Below are 27,590 nucleotides of genomic sequence, written 5' to 3' on the forward strand. Positions count from 1 at the left end.
GTTTAGGAAAATACGAGGAGCTCCTGAACGCATCGGGGTGGAAGGTGGGTTTTTCTCCTCTTTTTTACTCTTTCTGGGGTGGAGAGGAGGAGGAAGAGGAGGAGGAGGAGGAAGGGATAGGAAGGGAAGGGGAAGGGAAAGGGGAGGGGGGCCAAGCATTTTCATTTTTTCCATTTGCACTGTGGAGCAAAAAACCCAAAGCTGCAGCAGTAGTTACAAATGACAGCAGATTTAAAGCAAAGAAGATCTGGAAGAGGATGCTACAGAAACGAGTCCACATCTGCACAATAACATCAAAAACGGGAGCGGAAATAAGAGGAATAAGCTCATTTTGACTTTTTCCCCCTCCCCTCTTCTTCTCTTTATAGGCAAAGTTTGACGTAATTCTTCCCCCTGGGTCTGGACATCAGGAATAAGCTGTGTAGTGTCATCATGGAAGTATTTCCTAAGGAAGAGTAAAATATATCTCTTCAATCTTGGACTTATTGGAGGTAACATTTAACAAGCAGCAAAGTTTGCAGTCTGCAGGAGTTTTTCCAGATGTGTTTGCTGATGCAGACCGCGGCTGGTTAATGAAACACACTCACACCCCGAAAAAAAAAACACACACACACACAGTTGTAACCCTGCAGATGTTGAAGGATTGATTAACATCGCTGCTTCACAACAAGTCAGAAAAGTTTTCGACGTTATTTTCGTGGATATATATTTCTGTTTTTTTGCGATATGGACGGACACCGAGGAGACAAACTAAAGGAGCCTAAATCGTAACTTTTTTGGACGGTGTGATGTTTGGGTGAAGACCGTGGAAACTCACAAGGGAAGCCCAATGAGTGGGACACAGTCAACACTCACTGACAGGTAGGTTAAATACCCTTCTCAATCAATCAATCAATCAATTAATCAATTAGTGAGTCATTTTTATTTGTCCCTGCAGTGGGGCATTTGGTTATGCAGCAGTGGGACACATACTAAAACCAAAGAAATACACAAATACACACTCAAAATGTATAAAATAAAAAGTTAAAACATGCAAATAACAGCATTTTCCTCCCAGTGTTTAGGAGGGAGATGATACAGGAGTGTACCTTTTCTCCAATTTCTTATTCCTGCTTTAATATAGTGTTTTCCTGTGTTCCATGTTTCCCCACAATTTAACAACACTTTTCTAATCTGATTCTGAGCAAACTCCATTAGAAAATATCCAAATTTAATGTATATGCTTGCTGGAAAACAAACATATAAAGTAGGAAGTGTTTTAAAGATAGTTTACCATTTATGTCAGTAGTTTGGGTAATTCAGCTGTTAGATTATTCACATTCAAAGCTCTAAAGTGCCACAAAGCTTTTAATTTTCTAAATTAGTTTACCCTCTTTATGCTCATTGTGGTGGGAGACTTTGGCTGCGGAGAATAATAAGGGATACGATTTGTAAGTTGAATTGTAGTGAATGTAAAGCTGTTTTATTCACTTGATATATGCCGAAATAAACACAAGGCTTTGATATTTTACTTGAGGTCTTAACTTGTCTTCTACAGTCTGTGTTATTGGGGGAATTTTCCAGGCACGTTAAAATGTACAGATTTCTGAACCTAGTTTGTAATGGTCATATATAAAATCAAAACCGAAGCATAATGGGGCTTGACTTGACTCTGTTTCATGAAGGATGTGGTTTTCTTTGACTGTTGATGTCAAGCTTCCCTTGTCAAAACCACCTGGTTCATCTTCCTGGAGCGTTTCTTTCGTTACCTATGGCCCCTAAAAGGTTGCCCTGAGAGGCTCCCTGTGCATTTTTGTGTTCATCCAGGTCAGGATTCTCTTGGGCTTTCTTTGTAGTCTGGTTTGACTGTGGGTGCAACTGTCTGTGCAAACATATCTCTTAGTATTTTTACAGTCAAACATTACTATATTTTACAGAGGACTCCTAAAAAAAGACCCACTAAATGACCAAACGTTTAAGTGACTCTACTTTCACACAGGCTGCAGCATCATACATAAAGCGACCTGCAAAGTCAATATAAATCTAACTGTACGATCATATGACTTCCCCTTTATTGAACTGGAAGTATCACAGGAAACGCAGGCTGGTATAAGGAATAATAACACTTATTTGGTGCCCTTTGTTCTCTGCTTCTGCGGCAGAGAAATCATTTCCTGATAAAGTCTTTGAGCTCTGGAGTTTGTCTGTACCAGCCTGAAACATTTTGGGCAATCTTCCACCCCTGTACGAACCATATGAGGGGAATTGTTGTAGAAATGTTAGCGGCTGACTTTCAGCTTTTCAGATTCCATCCAACATAAGTCACTTGTATATTTTTACGCTCTGTTATCAGGAGTTTCCTCTGAGGAAATGCCAAAATAAAGGCACACATGACTGCCTCGGAAAGTAAAACAAGTCATTTGATTTCTTGACCTTCAGCCTGCAGGAAGGCCTGAGCCTTTCCTCTGCTTTGCTGCCTTTTTACAACAATGGGCCTCTTCTGTGTAGTTTTGATACTTGGTTATGTTTCCATCGCAAATTACAGATAAACACTGTACAGTTTAAAATCCCAGCAGGCTGTGTGGAACTGGAAAACATGACTTTCAGAGGACAGACTGTAAGAAACATGTTGTCTCTTGGATGAAATGTCTCAAAGGCGAACGCGGTAAGCTCAGACAATCATTAACGACACAAAACAACCCGTCAACCAGAACACCAGCTAAATTAAAACGGAAAATGCAAGCTTAAACATTTTGGGTAATAAGCTTATTTGTTCTTTTTTGTCAAGGAGTGAGATGAGTAGATTGTTAATGTGTTAAGTAAGGAGCTAGTGTAAGGATGTGGTTACCTTAGCTCAGCATAAATACTGGAAACAGGGAGTAACAGCACAAACACCAACCAGCATGGCTAAATCTAACATGTACTGTGCTTTGAGGATTTAGGGGGGAATTACTCATCTCACTCGCAGAGTGAAACAGTTCCCAAAGTATTGAACTACTCCTTTTTAAAATTGGTCATCTTCCTGGTCATCAAACCATTGTGCCCTGTATAGAAGCATCTTTATTTGTTGTGTTTCTTAGTGGGTGCCATGGTCCCTCTATGGGTTAGTGTATATAGAAAATAGATTGTAATAATGCCAGTGTCGCAGTATAAGACTGTTTCAGTATCCCAAAATATAGAACATGCTGCAATAAAGCCCAAATTTTGCGATCTGTAATTCGTTCCAGGTCCTTGCACGTTTTGATGCAAAGTGTAAAGGGACTAAAAGATTCACTACACTACTCAGTATTTCTACATCAATAATGGCTCAAATAACTGTGTGTAATGTAGAATGGGCTCCACGAACCCACAGAGAATTATCACTGACTCTATAGATGAGTTCCTCTTAGTACTTTGAGGCTTTTAGCATCTTTTAGCTAATTATTTTTACTTGTCGGCCTGCAGCTTTATTGTTTCGGTTCACTCTCACTGCTCACATCAACCTCGTTTTCAGACACAGCAGGCAGCTGTTTTCAGTGACGGATCTTCGGTAAACCCACTATACATTACCTGCCATACACAAAAGTCAGATATCTCCCTCAGGAGTTGGTGGAGATCATTGATTGTCTCCACTTCCTACCACTATGCAAAAGTGAAGGAGCCAAAGTTTGAGTTCGCCTGTCAATCATGATGTCACACCCCCTTTTTATGCCATCATACAACTAATTAAAAACAAACTTATCAGAAAAAACCCTTAGCCAAACATCGATGTGATAAGAACTACCTAAAATGACAGAAATCGTCTTTGGAAAAAATTTATTTAACGTGTACCATGATTTTTTGTTTTGTAGTTTGGCTCCCATCAGCTAACATGGAGGGAGCGAGATTTATGACCTGCACTGCAGTTTATGACCTGTATAGAGATGTTTTTGCTTCCTTTGCTGCACTTTTGGGAAGCTGTCATAATGTCCATATTTATATATGGTCAGTGGTGGAGACCAAAACAGAGCAAAAAATATAGTGATCATTATTTTTAGATTTTTCAGGTAGACAAACACATATCTTCAAAAGAATGTGAATGCTGCTCTGTGTTTGTTGGATGTTTAAATAGATATAGATAAGTCTTTATCACTTGTTGCGCTGGCCCAAGTGGTCAAAAAATAAAAATCAGTTAATGCTGATTTAAGTAATTCTTATAATTATTTAGATTTTGAAGTGTTTCATTTTCCAAATATCCTTTTTAATGACATGGCATATGCATTCTCCTTTTTGTTACTGAAAAGAAAAATTTACATTTTCACATTATGTGGACCTTTCTCTAGAGCTGGGTGATGGTTGTAATCAGGAACAGGAAAATTCATGAGAATATTTTGCAATATTGATATATTATATAGTACAGTATGGCAAATGTATTTCTAAAAAAAAGCCACGTATAAAATAGTTAAACTTATGTACTTAAATGTGTTCCACTGTCAGCATTACCTTAGATACTTCATTTGTAATGTTGTAATGATATTATTCAATTAGCATCCAGCCTCAATAATAACCAACCATATCACTATATTTCTGCATTAACTGTACAGATGAACCACATTTAACATGAGGGATGTGACAGATCACTATGCCACTTGGTAAAGGTAAATCTTTATTTATGACCCCGATCATTTAGAAATGCCAGTTTTTTACATCAACCTTTAACTGTATAAAAAATACCTATATATTTACTGCACATATTCCACTTTTTTTTGTATCCCAGTTCTTGATGTCTCTTTGCATGTGTGTCAGATTGCACTGTGAATGTTTTCATTGATACAAACTTGAGTATAATTATTTTACTTGCAATTAGTTGACTTTGAATCAAAAGAAAAACTGTGCATAATTGCATCTGCACATTTCTGTGTTTTATTATCTAAACGACACACTTTTTTGTGTATTTTGAAGGTTTTTACTTAAGGCTGTACTGCAGAAAGGGTTCAGTTGCTCGGCAACATGTGTGCCAACTCCAGCAGTGTGGTTAGGTCACTTCTTGGATGTTTTTCAAAGGTTTCTCAGTGAGAAGAATTTGGTTTAAAATGCCTGCTATGTTTCTCCTAACATTTGTGATATTTTACTGTCTGGATGTGACGATCCTCAGCAGGAGACATGTTCTCCTATCTATCTAGCCTCAAGACATAGACTTTCCTGTAGAAAACTGCATTCTTGGTCTTGTTGGGCGTGTGGGACTGCAGGTTACAAAAATAATCAGAGTTCCCCGGAGGTTTGGTAGAGGCAGCAGGAGTGATAACCGATCCTTTCGGTTTTATCGGTATGATAATGTACTTGCCAAAGTAATTACAGAGACCAGGAAACATGGTTAAAAATAGTCCCGGAGGACAATAAACACAAGCAGTCAGCTGATCATCGGGGCTTTAAAGCCAACATGTTCGTCATATTTATTTGAAAGAGAAAACAAAAGAATGAGTACATTTATTACAAAAAACGTCATTGCAGTTTACAGACCAACTTCCTGGTTCAGTTTTGATCTGTATAGGATTATGGCTGCAGGGCTGCAGCTAATAATTACTTCAATATTGACTAATCTGCCAATTATTTTCATTTCTATAAAATGTCAAAAAATTGATAAAAAACTTCTCTCATCTTTCTTTACCCTGTTGGACCTCTTTTTAGCAATTCTCTTTATTCTAACAGCTCAGCAATCACTTTGGTGACTACAGCGTTATTCTAGCATGTGTATTTTTTGTGCATCCTTTTCATTTCTTATCAACATGTCTGGTATCCCCCTACTGCAATAATAATTTGACATACAGATAATAATATTCTACTTTTGTGAAGGATGTTTTGAGTGATAGTAACAGTGTCTTATATAGAGCTGATGAAGTTAGAAATCATACTACTGAACTGTGTTTACTAAGCTCTCCTTCGCTCGCAGGATGTCCGGGAGCTGACTGCATAATGAACTGCTGTCCCACTAAATCAGCAGCTAAATACACACAGATGCAAATACATGTAAATCTGGCCCACAGACTTCCTGTAGAGAGACAGAGGAGGCAGTGAAAGGCTTTTTTGTGTGGCCTTTCAGAGCAGATGTAAACACTTTCTCTTTTGGACTTGGTCGTATGACATATGTGAAGTAGTTTTTTTCCAATCAGGCAATATAAATGATTTCAAATTCAATTGTATCTCTCCATTTGCTGTGAGAAGAGTTTTTGCATTTTCTCTCAGCTGTTTTCTTCAGTGACAAAACCTGCCAAAATCACTGGTGTGTTTGTTTGTTCGTTTGCAGGGCTGCGACTAACGATTATTTTCATTATTGATTGAGCTTCTTGATTGATTGTTAAGTTGACAAAATATCAGGAGATAGTGAAAAATGTCCATCAGTCTCCTACTGTCCGGGGTGATGTCATCAAATGTCTCATTTAGCCTCAACGACAGTTCAAAGAACAGCACATTACAACATTTGAACAGCTGGAGCTTGGGGATGTTTGGTGTTTGTGCTCGACAATTGACTTTAATGATTAATTTATGATCAAACTAGGTGATTCATGCTATGTGGATCAACTAATTGTCACAACTCTATTTGTATGCTTTGTCAAAAAATTATGTCACAGAGCCCAGCTATTGTAAGAACAATGCTTTGATCTGGGATGTAGGATAAACCTGAATGCCTGCATGCTGTGCACCAGCTCTTTTGGTCTTTGTCACACAGTTTTGCTGATCTGTGTGTTTTCCCGCCCGCCGACCTCCCACCTTCCCCTCCCCTCCACCCCCCTGCCCTGACGGGAAGGGATGACATCACTGTTGAACAATGTCTGTCAGGCCCACCAGTCCACCGGCCCTTCCTGACTGACACAGACGCTTGTGACACAACAGTGCCGGATCGCCACCCACCAGACAGAGCCCACTTTATATAACACTCCCAACATTATTAAATGAAGAACTCTACTTTGTCTACATGCTGTAAGCTGTGCAGGCTTTGCCATTAATCCTTATGAACCGATTCAAAAGTTGGGTGTTGCTGTCCCATCTGACAAATTCTCTTTTTGCCTTTTCACTGCAACCAGAAGTTTGTACAGTGTGGCCTCATAAAGATGTGCAATGCCATCAAAAATCAAAATCTGATTATTTTAAAGTTACTATCGTGCTATTCAAAACTTGGATTGTACCTCATTTGTACATCATTTTGGACAAAAGTGTCTGAATATGTGCAAAAAAAAGTAATAAATAACAAATAATTAGTAAAACAGTAGCATGCTTTTGAAAGGCTATGAAAGGAAATGACTTGAAAGACATCTCAGCATGATTTCCACTTTAAGATGATTTATTTAGATTAAAAATTTTAATACAAAACTTTAATTTAGTATTTGAATTGACATATGCTTACATACATGTTTGTCAGCTGCAGAGTCTTTTTTCATTTCACTCTCAAAATGCTTGTCCTACCTTTTTGGTTTAACAGTGTCCCAGCTGTACATTTTTAATGTGACAAGCAGTCAACCTTCTGAATTTTCGGTTTAATGTATTCCTCATCTGAGTATTCAACTGCACAGATTGCTGCAAAACACAGATTTATCTTTGGTTCCCGAAACTAAGTTTATGGGTCAATGATGTTTTTATTATGCCCATGTAGTTTAGTCAAATTGACACACATTGTTTTTTTGTGGACTCATCTTAAAATGTCTGCTTTTAATCCATTTTGAGAGAATAATATTAGAGGATTATGGCAAAATTGTGAGTGAGTGAGTAAGTAAGAAAGTCAAGACATCATCAGTCACTATGACTCATCTTGTGGTGACCATGAATTATCTCTACAACATTTAATGGAATTCAGTCAAATAATTGTTGAGATATTTCAAACTGGATCAAAGTGGGTGACGGACCTCTAGCTGCTACTATGTCTAAAAATGTGTCTGGTGCTTGAATTGCTTATTATTTCCTCTAAATTGATTTTAACTTACTCATCACGCAAGACAAACAAAGATTCAAATCACCAAAGATAAGTCATCCTTGAGCAGATGTGCTGTGCAGAGATCAGCCAGTCATGCTGAGACGTAATAATTTGAGTTATTAACAGATCAATGACTCAGGTTAGGCTTTAAAACAGTTTCTCAGACTGAATGCTGCTGGATAATAAACATTCATTACAATATTTACATTATTCTGGAATAAATCAGTCCACAAAATGGCTCTCTGAGGGAATACAGCCTTCGAGATTTAAATTACATGTTGTCGTGCTATTGATACAATAGTGATATATGAGTTTAAGACCTTATCATCACATCGTCAGGCCTGGGAAAATATATGCCGTAAGATTTATTTATGTGACTAACTGCTAGCTGAATGTGGCTATAGAGTCTGAGTGGTGATGGAAGTAAAGACGTGTTTCAGCTCAGTAATGGTTGAATAGAATAAGGATTTACTCCAAGTTTTCATCCACATTGTGTTTGAACAGCCCCACACTGAGCCTCTTTATCAGGTCGTTCTTGGGAGTTAACAAGCTTCTATTGAATTTGGATGTCTGTGGTGACACAGCTGCGGGAGCCAAGTGATGCCAGATGCAAATTTGAAATGATTAATTACCCGAGCAGACGTGAAAATATTCATCATGGAAAGCTCTTATAATTAACCAGTGAAGTGATTGATTTATAGGTTAAGTCTGGTGAAGTTATCCTTAAAAAACAATGTGACGCCCCGCCCTCAGTCGACCGTATGGGGCGAAAACCAATCCACCATTTACCGAAAGTAAAACACCCAAACCATGGGATTTATTAACAAAACAATAAACTAAATGACTACTATAAACAATCAAAATACAACAGAAACACTAAATAACATAAAATATGAGGGGCAAGACCATCAATCCATAAACCAGACGCCTCTTTAACGCATTTAACCTCTTCCTCATCCTGGATTCGTGATTAGGTGAAGAGCGGCGCAATAGACAAAAGGACACAAAGTACAGGCAACACATAGAACCATAAAAAAACAAAACAAGTATTGTCTTTGTAGTCGGAATTTTAAAAAGTTATCCTGCATTATAAAATAACATGGGCGTAATTTGCTGCATTCATAATGAATATTAAACTACTGTATTTGGAGTCTTAGCTTCTTTTTCCCTCTGCTTTTAAGTTGCTCTCTCTGGAGCTGAGTCCTTTGCTGTTATCTTCCCAGAGGAATTGTCTGGTATTTTTGGCATCTGAGACATAAGTGGACCTCTGCATGTTTTTTCTGATAACTGTGCAGTAAGCAAGTAAAGAAAGTCTGAACAAATAAGCCAGAGGACAAGCAGCACTAATACAATTACTTAATAAATGATTCCCTTTTTTGTGGTGCCAAGTAACCTTTTCTCATGGACATGAACACTTTTTTTTGGTTTGTTTTTGTGAGAGGTGAAAAGAACAATAGATAAATGCATCAAATTGTAATAAACTCTTCAGAGGCAGGTTGTAGCTCTCCACTGTTGGTAATCTTACAGGCTTTGGTGCATGTGACAAGTGATAAGTAACAAAAATAGCCACAGATATGTTTGTGGTCATTTACAGCTGGAAGTATCATGCAGTAATCAGCTTAACCTATTCTTGGACACTGTCAATTCATTCTTTTATCTATATTTTAATATTTTGTTGGGGCTGCAACTAACAATTCATTAAAATATCATCAGAAAATGGTGAAACATGCACATCACTGTTTCCAAAAGCTGAAGTTGCAACTTGAAATGTCTTGTTTTGTACCAACTAACAGTCCATAATGTAAAGATATTCAATTTACTGTCACACCAGAAAATATTCACATTTGAGAAGCTGGTTCAAGAGAATTTGGGTCTTTTTCCTTAAAAAGTGACTCAAAATTATTAATGGATGATCAAAATACTTGCCAATTAATGGTCTGCCTTTCAACTAATTGACTAATTGTTGCAGCTCTAATATGGACAAAAGCTATCGTGTGTTGAGATATACTGCTGCAGATTTTGAACTAGTTTTGTTGTGGCCTTTTAAATGATTGTTCAACTAAATATCTGGAACTGAAAGCTGAATTCCTCTTCTCCAGCAATTGATGTCTTATCAACTGCTTATCTCCTCCAACCACAGCAAGGAAGCTCCCTAAGTGGGCCTCCCAGTCTTTAGAGAAAAAATTACAACGTTAAAACTGCATTGCTCTCTCCTATTTGACACAATTTTACTCATTTTTTCCTGTAATTGTGACACTTTTGTTTTGTCTAGGAGAGTGGAATCAGTTTCAGTTGTTTAGTCTTTCTGAAATTTGACACAAAAGAAAATATTCCTGGTTCTTGCATGGATCTGATATTCCAGGATTTAATTTATTTAACTTTTTGCTGCAGAATGATGGGTTTAAATTGGCTGGTTCACACACACTGTGTGAGCTAAGTTAAAATTCCCTCAGCCATGTCTTCTGTCTTCCCTCAAAGACACTTGTGCGCCTCCTCCGACCCGTCGCCCTCCTCCGTTTCTTTCCCAGCCTTCTCCCACATTCAGGAAACTGGACCCAAGCCAAAAACCCTGGTCTCCGTTTCCGGGAATCTGTCCCACAAAGCCACAGTATAGTAAGTAGGCTCTGACGTGGGAGCCATTGTTAAAAGCCCAGGGCCCCCATTGTCCAAGGGAGGAACGGCAGTACAAACAAAACCCCCTCTTGCGGAACAAGTAGGAGGAGCTGTAGGGGGGGACAAGGAAAGGGAACCTCTGCTATTTATATATGAACTGCCACCATCAAGTCCATCTCCCAGGAGGAATATCCATTATAAATCACTTTAAGTACTAAGAAGGAGGGCGTAAGCTTGTTGAAATCTTGTTATTGGCGTTATATTTAAAATTAGACATCAGTGACTTTGTCAGCTCTTCCAGCTTATTGACTGATGGTGTCTGTATGCTGTCTGAGAGACAAACAATGCTGTTGTCTGAGCAAAAAAAACAACATAATCAGTCATTTCAGCAAGTGCCCCATAACATCATATGTTTACGTGCAAGTCACAAAACCTTCTGGCGTCTGTGGTAATTACGGCGGGAGCAGATGAATAAATCAGGCGACCCTTATTATAGAGCGACAAAATCCAGAGTAGATAGATGGTTCTACAAAACACCGGAGAATGTTACTAGTTCAAACCACGAGATAACATTGTGTTTTTTTTAAGCCACGACCACCATCTTCCCCTCACCTTAGCCACGTGGTTATCAACTCTAAAGTGGATATAATCATTACTTTTATAATAATAATGTATCAAATGACACTGTGTAACATCATAGGTGTCGCTTGTAGTGATGAACAGAAAATTATCACCAGACTCTGCAGCTCCCCTCCACTTTAAAGAGCTTTATAGTGAGTTTCAGCTTACTGTTTAGCTGTCTGGACGCAACTTTACTCTTCTGGTTCACTCTCAGTGCTCTCATAGCGTCGTTTACAGCCACAGCAGGCAGAGAAAAAGCTCTAAAACATAGTGGAGCACTTTGTAAAGAGTCAGATATTTCCCTCAGGAGTTTTTAGAGCACAAAACGCAGAGCTAATAGAGAGTGAATATTGGACCTGCATTCACCAGGTGGACAGAAACACGACTCCAAATGAAAGATAACATTGCTACATAACTGCTGGATGTGGAAATTAGCAGCTGTTTGCCAAAAAATTTAACTTATAAACTTAAAATATACGTCAGTATTGTGCTCACAGATTGTTTATGTTGCCCCCAAATGGCCAAAAAAATCTGTTAATGCAGGTTTAAGGAGTTAGTGGTGTAAAGATTCAAGATTTAAGACGTTTATTGTCATATGCATAGAAAAAACACAGAGGTTCAGACATGAAATTCTTACTTTGCTGCACACATACACTTAACAAACACATGACAAAAAGATGCACACAGCAATAATATATTAGAATTTAAAAAAAAGATAGCTTGTCCATGTGAGGAAAGATTGAAATACATGTCGTCAAGTTATTGTTTACTTTATGGAACCACCAGACCAGCAGCATAAATCCAGGTGGGTTTATTCATCCACTTAGACTCTTTACCATCACTGAGGAGCCCTTGAGCAAGGCCTTCAACCCCACCTGCTCCAATGGTGCTGCTCAGCGGTCAGCAGATCAGACTTTGGTTGTACTGGGCAGCTGCCAAACATAATCAGTGATCCAAGAAGGAAATTTGGGTTTTTGGTGAAGCTATTGGGACAAAATCTTGAATAATTTTAGTAAATTTAATGTTTGAATTAAAGTGTTTGGTGTGTGTGTTTTTTTTGGTCTCTTTAGGACCCCAAGCATTCTCAACAAGGATCCCGCAGACAAGAAACCTAAAAATGACAAGTCTTCTGTCTCCCTCAAACATGAGTTTGACCCTACAGGTAAGAGATTTTGGTGCATACTTTTTTTTTTCTTTATAGATTTGTTTTTTGTTTTGATTTGGATTGTTTCTTTAATTTATGCAGTATTTATACTGTGAAACAATTGTAAATCTAGTTTAAAAGTGCTGTACTGAATAAAATAAGTACATTGTAAATCTAGTGTGAAGGTTTGATTGCATAGACTAAGCATCCGAAGCCAAGTCTTTTTGTAGGCTTTGCTTCGCACATGAATAACAGTCTCTTCTTCACTCTTTATAGTATGACTTTATAATCTGAACTTCCATTGTAATCTAAAGTGGGGATTTTGTGCAATTTGAATGTTTTGAGTTGAGATTAAATTATAGCGTTGATGACTTAAGTGAATTAACTTTGCTAAACAACTTTTTAAGCCCTCGTCTTGTTCGTATGTGAGGTTTGTCTTATCTGATTTAAAGTATGAATCGTCCCATCGTCTTTACCACAAGGGGGCTGTTGGTGAGACAAAGTTGTTAAAATGGTTGCCAGGGTTGCAGGGTTGACATTAATCCTTTGTGGCCTTTTCTTCACCCTGGAGTCTTGAGGCTCCTTCATGGAGGCCAGAAGACAACCAATTATCCATTCAGCTCTCTCAGATAAGTCTTTGAAGTGGGAGGAGGGAAAAGGAAAAACCAGACGGTGGCAGATTGTGAGTCGCTACTTCCTCAGTAGCGACAGGAAGAAACGTCCCTAATGGAGTTTTCTTCATCTAGCGGATATTCTTTGCAGATTTGATGGGAGTGTTGTAGCTGAGTTTATGGAGACACTGATTGCACAAGATTAGGAGAACCTGTCAGATTTTACATGCATATTATTGCCATGTGGTCACTGGATTTTTATTTTTTGGCCCTTTGCATAACATTTTAATTGAATATTGAATCTGGATTTCCAAAATGTAATTTTATTACAACAAAAAATAATACAAAGTGGTTTAAAGAATGTTAAACCATGCTTACCATACTTAAGATTTAGACATTCCATAAAAAGAGTAAAATAGATAAACAATAATACATTAAACAGGTTCAGTTTATTCTACTCTGTGTTACTGCTTTTTTTTGCAATATAACGTCTTAGCTCATTTAAATGTTTTAAATGCATTTAAATTTAAATGTTTAAATGTAATTACTATTTTTAATATCACATACATTACATTGATCTAAAGATGAAAAGATTAAGATTTTAAAACTTTCATTTAGAGCCCAACCAATATATCGCTCAACTGATATTATCGTCCAATATAGCTGTATTGCAGATATATCGGTATTGGCAGATATGTTGTGCGATATGTGCCAATTTTTTTATTTTTTATGGACACTCAATAATTTTTCTTAATTCAAGTTTAATATATGCATGTTTCTTTTGTTTTGTTTTACAAAATAAAGTTTATTGTTAAACTGTAAAATGTCAGGGCCTCCATTGCATACAGTATCCACATATGAGAGATCATTGTTAAAAATGTGTGTTTATGTATATATTCATTATCTGCCAATATACATCCATATCAGAATTATTTTCCTCACTAATATCAGTATCAGCCCCTAAAGTGCAGATTCAGTCGGGCCCTACGTTCATGAGAGGATACAAAAACATTATCATTGAAGCAGCACGTTCAATAAAGCAGGATTAACACTTTTGCATTTATGTCCACCTGCTATTACTAAACAAAATGTCCTCTGTCTGTGAATCCAGTTCTTATGGGGAATATGCACTGAAGCTGGGCGTCTAAGTTAGTCCAAATGTACAGATGGCAAACACATGTTACACCGCCTGATTAAATCCCATTCAGTGCTGCTCTTGGCTTTCTTGTAAGTGCACCTTTGGTTCCTAGTAAGACTGGGCACTTGGACCCTGGTATGCTGGCATGCAAGTTTAGAATTAGATTGAACCATTATTATGTTCATTATCATGTATTATTATGTGCCATCTGTAAAAATATACATTTATCATGTCCAAACAAAAGAATATAAAGAAACAGTGCAAGAGGACCTAACACTGACCCTTGTGGAACGCCATATTTTAAATGAGCTGTAGAAATGTTGGACTTGGCTAAGAATAACAGAGAATTGTATTTATTTATAAGAGTCAAACCAGTTCAGATGTGTGTTTATACCTCCCTGATGTTCCAGATGATGAAGTCATGATCATCATCTGTGTCAAAATCTGCAGAACGAAAGCAAATCAAGAGTGAAAATGTACACACTTTTATATCGGCAGTGAATAGTAGCCATTGTTGAGGCAGACACACAGATGTAGTTTCTGTTAATAAATGATACCGCGTCTATATTTTCTACCAAACATTACCGCTTCATTGTTAATTTATAAGCTTATCAAGATAACTCAGGTTGTTCTTTTCCCAGGCAAGGTTAGGCAATGATGACATTTAAAACAACAGAGGACTGCATACCAAACCATTTACAGTGTGATCCCTGTCATGTTAGTAAGAGGAACAGCTTTAGATTTTCAATTTGTCAAGAGTGGCAAAATACCTCTCGTCGATGAGTCCAGTTTTTGTTGAAAAGAGAAGCAGGCTGCTATTCAAAACTTTTTCTATTTTTATACTCTTGATTTGTCACTTCCTGTGTGGAGAATTTTTCCCACCAGTGACCACACCAAGCAATCTGTGCCAGAATTTATTTTAGGCAAATAGTGACAAAAACATGAGGGAAAAAACTTAAAAGATTAATTACTTTTATGTGTGTGTGTGTGTGTGTGTGTGAGTGTGTGTGTGTGTGTGTGTGTGTGTGTGTGTGTGTGTGTGTGTGTGTGTGTGTGTGTGTGTGTGTGTGTATGACAGGGCTCGTGCAGCGTTGTGTGATAATCCAAAGAGATGAAAATGGCTTCGGGCTGACAGTAAGTGGAGACAACCCTGTGTTTGTGCAGCTGGTCAAAGAAGGTAAGGCTCTCTGTCTCTCTCTCTCTCTCACACACACGCACACACACACACACACACACACACACAACATATGATCACCACACACTCCTCAGACTCGGTTTTCTGTCTTGCGTATTGTAGATGGAGCTGCGATGCGAGCAGGTGTCCAAACAGGAGATAGGATCATTAAGGTGAGCCTTATTATTTCCTTCTTGTTTCCATGATCAGCAGCTGAACATCTGCACGCTCATCTGTAGATGAGAGTGAATGAGAGTCAGATTCCAGTACGCTCTTAGAAAAAACTATATCAAGTCAGCTTTTGGTCATGCCTGGCTGATACCTAATCTGCTAAATAAAGCTGATATCAGGTTGATATAATATATAAATATAAACATTGTCCTAACTGGTCAAATTAGGAGAAACACCTAAACATAAGGGTTGTGTCACTCCTAACTTAAGGACTTGTATGTTTTTGTTTTTAGAGTAATTCACAAAACTATTTTAGTGCTAAAAATAGGTGTGTAAAAGGTTAAAGGAAGTCCAGTGGGCTCCTAAAGTCACCAAATCCTTCTCACAAAGTACAGGTTATGAGCATCTTTGCATGAACTTTGATGCATATTTTGATGAGTGAGTTATTAAGAAAGTCAATCAGTGTATCAATAATATTATATATACGCACCGTTGTATAAGTCGCAGTCTGAGAAAAACTCTTTTCTAATAAAGACTGGTTATTTGAATTCACCAGTAACTATTCATTTATAAACACATATGTTTATACTCCAAAACTTTCTCAATTAACTTTTATTAGAAACACAATTAAAACACAAATATTATACCTGAAACAGTGTGTGGGGTGATGATTAACTTAACTGAACTGGATCGATAACTCAGACCGGGTTTGGATTAGGCTGAGTTTCAATTAAACCTTTTAAAATAACACAGTAACTTTACATATTTAATACAGTGTGTACCTGTATGCTTACTCGAGTCCCAAAAACTCTTCATCAGAGCTATCGCTGACTGCTGCACCCGAGTTGCGCTTTTGCACATCGCGCTTCAACATCGGTTTGGTCTGTAAATATTGAAACATCACAGCAACTAATGATTAAAGTAATTAATGAAACATAATGTGATCCATAGCCACAAAGTCAACCAGACCTTTCTCTTAGCTGAGTTGTTGCAGTTCCTTACTAAAGTGGCTCTCATTGGCCTTAAGAAGAAACTCTTAAAGAGGAACTTCTAGTTGAGCCAATATAACCTCTGATGTTCTGGGTTTAAAACAGGTGATACCATAAGTAACTGGGGGGCAACACCATGCATTAAATGTTATCTAGAAAATAATAAAATATGAAAGTTGAATGAAGTAACATGACAATGTCAACTTTGTAAAAACTCTCTCCCAATATTTCTGTTTTCTGACAGGTTAATGGGACCTTAGTTACACATTCAAACCACATAGAGGTTGTAAAGCTGATAAAATGTAAGTATGCATGTGTTATTTCATCTTTAGTATGCTGTATCACAATTATTTGAACAACAGATTAAGAATGCAGTTTTACCAAGTTACCAAGATAAGGCTGAAGCAAGATTTGTAGAGGTTAATAATAGGGACAAAGATTAATATTTGTTCTTGAAGTGCTTGAGCTGGTTGTATCACTGCTTGCTGCTCATGGAAAATAAGTTTTGAAATTTTATTGCTAGTGACAGTAATGTTTCCATGTTTCCATCCAGCAGTTTTCACTTAATATTTTCAATTTGTGAATAGAAAAAAAAATGGAGTGGAAACACTAGAAAAAGAAAAAGTTTTCTTGGATCCAGCATCTATTGGCAGTTAGCGGTACTGCAGCCTCTGGCCTCAGTCTGGAAAAGACATCTAAATTGTGATCTAATGTATCAACATAAACGCATCACAGTGTTTAATTCAGTCAGGCAATATTACTGACTTTATATTTTAAGTGATCAAATGTGTTTAAACAGAGCTACGGCTGCAACTAACTGTTATTTTCATTATAGACCAATCTGATTATTTTCTCGATTAATCAATTAGTTGCTGGGTTTATGAAATGTCAGAAAATAGTGAAATATGTCAAAGATCCAACCTAAAATGTGTTGTTTAATCCTAACCAACAATCCACAAGCCAAAGATAATCAGCTTACTGTCATAAAGGCCCAAAAAATAGTAACATTTGGTCATTTGGGGATACATTTTTTGTCAATTGCTATTAATCTTTGTAGCTCTAAATCGAACGTTCTCTCTTTGAGGTGGTTTCCGTGCTCATATCGTCACAGTGATGCATTTATTCCTGTGTCAATATTCTTCTTTCTCTTCATTCCTCTGCCAGCGGGATCCTATGTAGCCCTGACGGTGCTGGGCAGGCCTCCTGGGCTTCCTCATCTCCCTCTGGGGGAAGAGGAGAAGGAGGCAGGGAGAGAGGTCAGCACTCTCTGCTCTCTCTCGGTGCCCCACTCACCTGCACTGCCAGGTGGAGAACAACGCAGCATCACGTCCCTGGAGCACATCGCCTCCTTTCTGCCTGATGGGGTAAGAAAGAGGAAAAACCATGCGAAGAGCTGTACCTTTAATAAAGGATTAAATTATTAAAGGAGCAGTTCACCAAGAACATTTAGCTCAAACTAAAAGGTGGAGGCATTGTACAGATAAATAGAAAACCTTCAATAATTCCTGATGAGATTTGATGCTGTTGTCTCACTGAGGAGGTATAAACAGGTATTGTGTGAGAAACAAACAATCAACATCTGATTTTGTTGGTAAAATAAACCTAAACTTTCTTAACTACAGAACTCATCTCCTGCTGCTTTTATAATACAGGAATGTAAAAATCCATTATTTCATACGACACATATAGACATGCAATTGTTTTTGTTTTTTCCCCATTTTGTACAAATAAAATACTGTATGTGAAGCAATTTTAAGCAGTAGGAGAGATGTTCCCTCATTTTTTAACATACACTGTACATAGAGTGCTGAACAGGAGCTATATTCTCATTATAATGTGTGTTTTGTGTGGAATCTGCTGGATTTCAATGTTGAACGGAAACTTTAATGCTTTGAAATGATTTTAACTGTAGCTTGTATTAGAAGTTCATGATACCAGTAGTTTATATGTCTTGTACAACCATTCAGCTAATTATTTTTAATTAGCCTCATCATCTCAGTCCATAACTGCTAGATTTGAACAAAAAACTGCCCCACTGTGTCAATAATTTGTCCTTTCTAACACTGAATGTGTGAAACTATAAACTTTACTTTCATAAAATCTGGTATACCTGTGAATAAATTGTTTTCTTATTTTATATTTAATTATTTACTTACTAACAACCTGACAATACCATTTTTCTTGGTCATTTTCTAGTGCTTGAATAGAGAGAGTGTTTTTTTAGAGAACATTTTTAGCATGTGAATCAACTACTGTATCTATTTTTGAATGACCACATGTTCCCCTTTATTTTTTTTCACTTTCGGTCTGATTTGTATCACTTCTCTTTTTCTTCCTGTGAAGACCTAAACCTGTCTTCAAACCCCTGGCCTCTTCAGCCATATCAGTGTGTTACAGGAATAATTTCGTGTCATGAAATGATGTATTTTTCAGTGTCTCTACAACAGTTTTGGTTCAGTGCTTCCTCTTCCTCTTTATCTCCTCTTCTTTTTTAGGATGAGAACAAAATCACGCACAGCCAGAAAGTTGACATCCTAAAGATGATAACCAAGGAGCAACAGGAGTTACAGGTGAGTGTATAATACCTTGAAATTGTGATATTAATTGTTATATTATCTTTAAAGTAACAATCTCCAAGATTTCTGTTTCGTTCTCTTTGGGGGCACCTATGGTGATATGTGGTAATTACAGGTGTGATTTTGGACCTCGCTTCCCAGAAATTCAAACTGCCAGTTAGCAGTTGGCACCTGGGATACAACGCTAGCAGAGTCACAAACTGTACATAAAACAGTACGCTGCTTCATCCACAAGTTGAATGAGTTGAAGAGCTAGTCTGTTGCTTTAGTTCCTGCTTTCGCTTCTGATTTTCTCCTGGGAATGTCGCCATTGATACCCAGTTTGTAATACTGCGAGTGCAAGGGCCTTCATTAATGGGCCGTATGCTCGATCACTATTGTGTTACCTCATTTCGGGGATAGATGGTGACTTAACAGACATTTATTGAAATGGAACTCTTCCAGATTATTACCGTAATACTGTGATTATGTAGGAAATTATATTACCAACTCTTGAGTATGTTGATTTTGGCCGAGGGTCTTTGTGTCATGATTTCATGCAGTTATTTATATGAATTTGACTCATGACCATTAAGCAAGATTGTCTTAAAACTTCCTTTTTCATTTGTGATTTATTTCAAAAACACCGGGCTGCATCGGGATTTATATATTTAAAGGCAAAGGAGGACGATTACAGCAGAAACCCTCGACCTAAACTACTGAAGGAGATCCAGGAGGGAAAGAAGCACATTTCACTGCTGCAGGAGCAGCTCAGTAAAGCAACATCATTACAGGTGCTGTAAAAACACACAAACTGATTTCTAAATACATGCTTTGTGTGTATATTTTAGCAACTATGTATGCTACTATAAAAATCCATAAACACTCTGAACAGCAAACACTTTGACATGTCACACTTGAAAAAAACAAGTGGGTAGTTAAATAAGGAGCGTCACTGTTTACGTTAATATTATCTGTAACTCCTCTGCTTTTCCTGTTGTGACAAGTATGTGCTGTGAAAAGGTCTTCATTTTGGAAATGAAGGACATTTGGAAATGAATGAGAATGAGAAAGTAGATTGTATCTCCCAGTCACACTCGGTCCATGAGTGAAGGTAGACTAGCCAATACTGACTGGAAAAATGTGTTTTCCTTTGATAAAGTGTGAGTTTGGGATTAGTTTGGCAGAATACCATTAGTTATCTGACTATGCAGCTGGAGACTCCATACAGCCAGTCAAAATTTTACATAAAGTGATCATGTGTCAGAGGCAGAGCAGATGGTCACACTGAGCCTGATAGCATCCTGCTACACAACACAAGAGCAACAGACTCTGAACAACAACCGACATTAGCTTTCCTGTTAAAATCTCATTCTTATCTAACTTCAAATATGAACACACATCTTGTCTAGGATCTGAGCTTGTTGAAAGAGTGTCCAAACAAGCATTTGTTGGGGAAAACCACACCGCTAGCACAATTCAGCAGGCTAGATAGCTAATTAGCCACTCAGCTGCAGCACATTAAACGGCATGTAAGCGTACATGGAAATGTCAGTTCAGACCTGTTAGATCCTGGTTTTGTCATTGCTCTTTAAAATCTCTGTTAGTGACACACTGTTTGTTGATGACTTCCTACAGTTTGTTACATTACACCTGTCAGGGATGATGCAAAATGATGATGATTTATGTGTGAGAGTGATAGAAATCAAAATGAACTCCTCATTACAGAGTAAAGTGTCAATGTTATAAGGAGTAGTGAATAAGTCCATCACATCCATAATAATTTACAATAAAGTTAAACTACAGAAAACAACAAATATTTATTTTTTGGGGGCATTTCTGCCTTATGGATAACAGACAGTACAAAAGCACAGAGACGCAACATGCAACAAAGGTTGTTAACCAGAATCGTATCAGGGGAAGTTGTGGTATGGTATGCACCCTATAGCCCCACTCCAGCCATTACTTCCTGTTTAATGGTCAACGACCTTACTCGGACATAGAAAGGTGTGGTTAATAGCTGTAGTCGAAACCATTTTCATGGCAACCAGATTAGTATTTTATTAATATAACAGCTTCCTCATATGAATCTCAAAAATAATGATTTCCTATACTTATATAACATATTTAATTACTAATTAATACCATCATATAGTATATACATTTCTTAATTCATCAATTAAGATTAATTAAGAAATTTGGCAAACAGTGAGGCTATTATCTTAAAAATGTCAAAATACACTGCAGGGCGTAGTATAAATTAAGCTTCGACAGGCCCGTCGCTCCCACAGACTTCAGGTTAACGCAGGTCACTGCAGACACTTTAGTCTACACCACCTTTGTTGATTGTTACTGATAAGAGAGTGAACAAATTTTTTTCAGGATGGAGCCGCAGGGTCCAGGAACGATGAAGCTGAGGAGGGGGACAGCGCGTCTCCTCTGAGGGAACAGACAGTGTCCTCGCGGGGTGATGGCACTAACGACGGGCCCTGGACCAACAACAACTCTGTGGGTATAATGACAGATCGCAGCAGTTAGTGTGGTGGACTACATTACCCAGAGCCACTCTGTACTTAGTTTTTCATGTGTCAGTTTGTTTGGGTGATGATTTAGTTCTACCTACTGAAACATTTAGTGAACTAATTTGTCAGTAAAAAAAAAACATAAATAAACTGTAGTTTTGATAATTAATACATGTTTTAAGTCATTTTTTAAGCAAAAAGGCTAAACATTCACTGGTGCCTGTGTCTCAAATTTGAATATTTGCTACTGTACTCTGATTTATATGATTTTACAAGTAATATTTTTTTTTAAATTTTGGACTATTAATCGGACAAAACAACTAATCTGAAGACATAAATGTTCGTTTTTTTGCGACTGTTAGTGATAATGTAAACATTTCATATTGTATGTGGATTATGTTTAATTTAAAAAAAACAAAAAAAAAAACAGATTTGCCAAACACTAAGTGCTGGCATTGACCAGTCAGTGTTATGAAATGATAGGTTCACAATTTTTAAAGTCTGTCTTAAAACAAGTTAGGTACCCATCCACAGTGTGTCCACACAGTCATTTAAAAGTTGATGTGAAGCTTATATTCAGCTTCAGCAGTCTGAGTTAGTCATATCAAGTGGATATCTGACACATTTACAGTCTTTTTGGCATCAGAGTCCCTCTTTGTGTTTCCCTGTTGAGCTGTGGTGGAAGTATAGTAACAATCAGAGGGACTTTACCACTAAAAAGACTGTAACGTTGTAAGATATCTACTTGATTTGAAGCTTCATATAAACATTTCAACGCATTTTTGCACAGGAGGAGGATGGTGGATTTTATAAGTGCATTATGAAGGGATATTCTAATGGTCAGTATCAACAGGAGGAATGATCATTGCGAGCTAAACTCCTTTCAGTGTTCATATGTGAACCTGACTATTGTTTAAAGACAGATTTGAAAAACTGTGAACTCATCATTTTAATAAGGAACACCTACAGTCTAATGTTAAATAACAGGAAGCCTGTCTGAAAATACTGCTTACCCAGACCCCTTTGTAATAACAATCGTTTTTATCACAGCTGCTATAAATAGGGATGAAATGGTCCTACGTTCCAGTCTCGGGGGGTTTTCCAGTATTCAGCACCAGACTAAACAATCAATTTGGCTAATGTGCTGTGTTGCTGCATGTGTGTAATAATGGTTACTGTATGTGTGTGTGTGTGTGTGTGTGTGTGTGTTTCTGTCTGTGTTTGTATTAGTTGGGTAGCAGCCCTCTCCCAGACAGTCCTGGTAAAAGAGAGACGCCCTGTCAGAGCCCAAACATCAGCCGTCACGGCCTCAACTCCTGCTCGTCGCCCGACACTGAGGACACCCCCGACTCTGTTAGATACGCTCACACACACACACACACACACACACACACACACACACACACACACACACACACACACACACACACACACACACACACACACACACACACACACACACACACACACACTCACACACACACACTCTTCTTAATATAATCACCATGTAGTCATTTTTGAGGACCTTTTCAAGCTGGAATAAAAATGTCATTGGGCATGTAATTGGCGACAACAAATTATCGGTTGAGTACATCACAAACCAACTGACCTTTCGCTAAGCTCTGCACCCCTCTAGTTACTGTTGCTATGTCGGTCATGCTTTCCGGTTTGCCTCGGGTAACGAGTTTGACTGGGGGAGGGGGTTATCAGTGAGCAAACATCTTAAGATCCAAAAATGAGCTGCACAGAGCTGCTAAAGATGTACAGATCTTCTGTGCCTAGTTACGGTTTCTAAGGCTGTTGTTTGGATAATCTCTGTTCAGGGGGAGGGGTTTAGGGAACAGTTCATTTGGGTGTTTTTTGAGTAGTCTTGCCTACAGACACAGCTGATAGCATCCTGTCTATTAATAAGAAACTCATGACATATATCAGTGCTTTTAACTTTGAATGTGCTGTATTGTATCACACAGGACTGCAGCGCCCAGTGCACTGTGGGTAGCCGTCCCTACCTCCTCCACCCGCAGATCATTGGAGCAGAAGATGACTACTTTGACTCTCAACAAGAGCAGGTATTGACTGTGTATTGACTGTGAGTTTACTGTGTGCTACTTTATCACAATGACCTACATGAACAGCTTAATTTAAAAGTAAAGGAAGAAGAAGTTTGTCGCTGTGAATCAATGATGCAGTCGCCTCTGAGGGCTCAAAGTTTAATCAAATTTGGACTGCTGATGTAAAGTTTCACACATAGTTTGATGTTAAATTAAAAGTTGAGGAACCAAATTTTCCATTTTTTTAATCTGCTGACCTAGTTTGTTCATTTTGATGTCCTGCTGATAAATTTGTCGCTTTTTAAAAAGTCTAATGAACTGATTTCTTCTTCTGTCAGATTAATGGGCAGTGCAGCTGTTTCCAGAGTTTAGACTTGCTGAAGTGTCGTCCGGCTCACCTCGCCGTCTTCCTCCATCATGTGGTCTCGCAGTTTGAACCCGCGCCTCTGGTATGTACACAAACACACACACACAGTACAGACTGATATATACACCTGTGCTATTAAGGGCAGCAGTCTGACACCAATAATATAAAGGCAAATATCATACACTTCATCTGTATGATAGAGTGCTTCTTTAACAAGGTAAACATCATTATTCCAGTGTATCAAACTTGTCAAGGACTTCCTCTCACAGACCAAACAACATGTAGACATGCAGGATAGGTTAATTAGAGTCTCTTAATTTCCTGTATGAATGTGAATGGTCATCTGTCACTATGTGTCAGGCCTGTGTTTAACTGGTGAACAATTCAAGGTGTACCCCATTTCACAGCCAGCTTGACTGGATTGTCGTCAGTCATGTATTTTTGGCATTAAATATAAAGTAGCTTCAAATTGGAAAGACAGCAGGTCAGTAGTGAATTGTCGATACATTAATCATGAACTTTTTTGTTCTATAAGTTCATAATTCTGTTCTTAAGTTCGTAGTGTTCAAATTGTGTTAGGAGTAGGACTGAAGCTAATGATTATTTTCATAATATTCATACTAAGATTAAACAATTCGACAATCTGTTTAATCTCTCTATTATGATTCCATGAAGCCTAATGTCTTTAAATATCAGTTTACAATCATATATGATAAAGAAAGGCATTAAATCCTTAAGTTTTAGAAGCTGCAGTTAGCAAATGTTTGGCATTTTGACTTAACAAAATACTTAAGAAGTCAGTTAATCACTTAAGGGTGAATCTAAAAATGGTCTAAAGCTTGGAACTTTGGAGAACAGCACTTGTCATTGATAACTATTTTAAGTTAACTCTAAGTAGGCTAGTGATCGAGCCTTGTTGAACATCATGATTTTCTGATGAGATAATATACATTATTCATGTGTCTGTCTTCTTCCCTCTGTTAGCTGTGTTACCTCTACGCTGACATGCACAAGCAAACCACCTCCAAAGAAAGCCGACGCTTCTTCATGGAGTTCCACTCGCTCTTCATGGATCGAGCAGCAGTAAGTTGTTTTCTCCCTTTCGCTTCCTGGGTCAGTTGCTTATCTGTTAGACCACATATTTCTGCTTTCTTTGAATTGTTGGTATATCTGTTTGACCTGATCTTATTCTCTTCCTCTTTCTCCTTTACAGAATCTTAAAATACCATTGCCAGAGACCATTGCTTCTGAATTAGGTAAAAGGAAAGAAAGACAGTAAAACATATCTCAGATTTCTTCATTGAACTGACTTGAAATGCCATATTTTAAAAAGTACTCTTAGCATTTTCACTCCTACAATATTGTCAAACTCCTGATTGACAGCATAGATAAAAAAACATGTAATTGATGCAGCAGAACCAGAGATATCTTCTTTTTATCTCATGCATTACTCTTACCTGGTGTTGTTTTGCCCGCAATGCAATGTGACCTCCGTTAGGTCAGAGATTTGGAGACTTTTGATGGACAACTACAATCTGCAAGGGGAAAAACGAAGACAGTCGAAGGCTAGTTTTTAAAGCTTGAGGCTAGTTTCACTGTAACACAAGCTAGAGGAAGAACAAAACAGAACTGTCTCTGATTAATGAGTAAAACTATCAACTTTAAAGAGAAAAACACCTTTCAGCTGTGTTTAGTTTGGACAAATTATGAATGAAACTAAAACATTTACAAATGTTAAAACGATGAGGCCCAAACTAAGTACTTGTAGCAGCAAACCTCCCTACACAATATGATATACTCATTATGAATATTCACCCATACACAATGTCAAATGTATCAGATTTTGAAAACTATATTTAAATATCCTCCTGTATAAATAACTCCACAGATTTGGGTTTGTCGTCCAGCTAAAAATTTCCATCAACTCTGATCATCAGCACAACTTTTCAAAGAAATATCAGCTTCAGAGAATTTTATTCATCCCATCAGAGAAATTCAGTTCTACAGCTTATCCAGTACTCACACTAAAGAAAAACAGGCAAGCCATAACATGTGAGAGACTGTTAATCTGAACATGGGTACAAAGAAGATGAGAAGCACTTCTCACAGCCTGGCACCTCGGGTCGCCCCGTATATGCAGGTTTACACAAAGAACCGGACGAAAAGCAGACAAAACAAAAATAATTCACATAGTTTTAAGGAATGAAGCTTTCAGCAGCACTCTGGCACCCTCAGGTCAGCCCATGAATGCAGTTTTATGTGAGGAGCCAGGTGGAAAGGAGGCAAGCGAGGATAAAAAGAATACAAAGTTACATGAAGTTAGATCACAATAAACATAAGTTTTAACAATCATTTCTGGCTAAAATGTGTTAGTTGTAAAGTTTATTTTTGATTAAAACCTCTTTCGTCAACATCGGCAAACCTCTTCTCCCCGCATTTCATACTTCTCCATCAAGATTTTTGCATTGTTTTAATTTTCACAGCGGGTATTGCATCACTAGGCATTACAATTATTTTACTCATTTAATGCATTATGGTTTTTTTTGTATCTTAATAAATGAAACAGTGGTGATGATGGTTAGGAGGTCATCAATAAAGATTAAGAATATTTAAACTTTTGATCCAATGGCATTGATACAAGCTTTGTAAAAAGACACAAGGAGGTGAACCTTGAGTTTAAAATGAGTTTTACTACAAATAAATACTCTGGCCAGTACTTAGAAAGCCACAAAATATCAGACAGATGAAGGGATGGAACAACTGTTTTGTGCCCACTTTGATATAGTCAAGTAATAAATTAATTTAAGATGAGAGTTTCAATAATGCTCCCAGGTTTACTGTTTTTGGGGTGTGTGCATGTTTCTCCGCACAGAGAAGCGGAGGCTGGAGTTAATCCCAGAGGATCTCTGCAAACAGTTCACCCAGCAGTTACAGGACGCACTGCTGCCAGACCTGCACAAGAACCTGGAAGACTTTAGGTAGCATTCACACAGCCGTACAACCAATCTTAGAAGTCAAGTCATATTTTACTTGTTCAGATGAATATCACAAATGTCACCCTCCATCACCTGGGAGGAGGACAGATGAGACATGCACACCTCACATTTCACTGTTCACACACACAGAAGAATACACAAGAAACGACATTACTCACACAGAAGTGAGAGAGGAAGATAAAAGAGAAACTTACAATAACTCTTTTAAAGTTTCTGTCACAGATCTGTGGTCAGAAAGTCCCCTTTGAATGATGTTATTTATGTTCTTGTGTTGCGTGCGTGCAGACAGAAGCGCAGTATGGGTCTGACTCTGGCTGAAGACGAGCTGTCTAAGCTGGAGTCAGAGCGAGGAAAAGACCAGCAGGCCATAGAGAAGGAATGCTCCTGTGCTGAACACATCCTCACTAAGATAGAAGATATCCTGTGAGTCAAACACACACACTCAAACACACACATAAACTCAAGTACATGTGTATATATTCAGTTCCTATATTCCTTGTACAATTGTATGTAAGTGTATGTGTGTGTGTGCTCACCCCGAGTTGCCTGTTGCAGGTTGACTTCACATCCCACAGAAGAGGAGAAGTGGTAAGAGGAGGGAGTTTTTATTTTTTATTTTACATCATCAGTCAGCTGTTGGACAGTGTAATGTCTATCTGTGGAGATGTGTTTTAGTTTCTGTTCACTTATTTTAGTACTGAGCTATAATTATATATGTATGAGTTTCATTTTGGA

General features: G+C 37.8%; 1 protein-coding gene across 2 annotated transcripts in view; it reads left to right on the forward strand.

Annotated features, from left to right (window-relative positions):
• Window positions 1-206: 206 nt before the first annotated feature.
• Window positions 207-27,590, forward strand: part of arhgef12b (Rho guanine nucleotide exchange factor (GEF) 12b) — a 40,288-nt gene continuing 12,904 nt past the window's right edge. For both annotated transcript variants that reach the window (XM_062432893.1, XM_062432894.1), the window contains exons 1-17: window positions 207-861; window positions 12,208-12,299; window positions 15,109-15,207; window positions 15,328-15,377; window positions 16,609-16,666; window positions 17,529-17,728; window positions 18,860-18,934; window positions 19,597-19,713; window positions 21,302-21,427; window positions 22,672-22,794; window positions 23,412-23,510; window positions 23,831-23,941; window positions 24,844-24,942; window positions 25,073-25,115; window positions 26,732-26,837; window positions 27,141-27,278; window positions 27,411-27,443. In XM_062432893.1, the coding sequence (XP_062288877.1) occupies window positions 830-861; window positions 12,208-12,299; window positions 15,109-15,207; window positions 15,328-15,377; window positions 16,609-16,666; window positions 17,529-17,728; window positions 18,860-18,934; window positions 19,597-19,713; window positions 21,302-21,427; window positions 22,672-22,794; window positions 23,412-23,510; window positions 23,831-23,941; window positions 24,844-24,942; window positions 25,073-25,115; window positions 26,732-26,837; window positions 27,141-27,278; window positions 27,411-27,443 (1,601 nt within the window). In that variant the 5' untranslated portion in view covers window positions 207-829. The remainder of the gene's footprint in view (window positions 862-12,207; window positions 12,300-15,108; window positions 15,208-15,327; window positions 15,378-16,608; window positions 16,667-17,528; window positions 17,729-18,859; window positions 18,935-19,596; window positions 19,714-21,301; window positions 21,428-22,671; window positions 22,795-23,411; window positions 23,511-23,830; window positions 23,942-24,843; window positions 24,943-25,072; window positions 25,116-26,731; window positions 26,838-27,140; window positions 27,279-27,410; window positions 27,444-27,590) is intronic.

This window comes from Scomber scombrus, chromosome 14 (assembly GCF_963691925.1).
Source record: "Scomber scombrus chromosome 14, fScoSco1.1, whole genome shotgun sequence".
In the NCBI taxonomy this organism is placed as follows: Eukaryota; Metazoa; Chordata; class Actinopteri; order Scombriformes; family Scombridae; genus Scomber; species Scomber scombrus.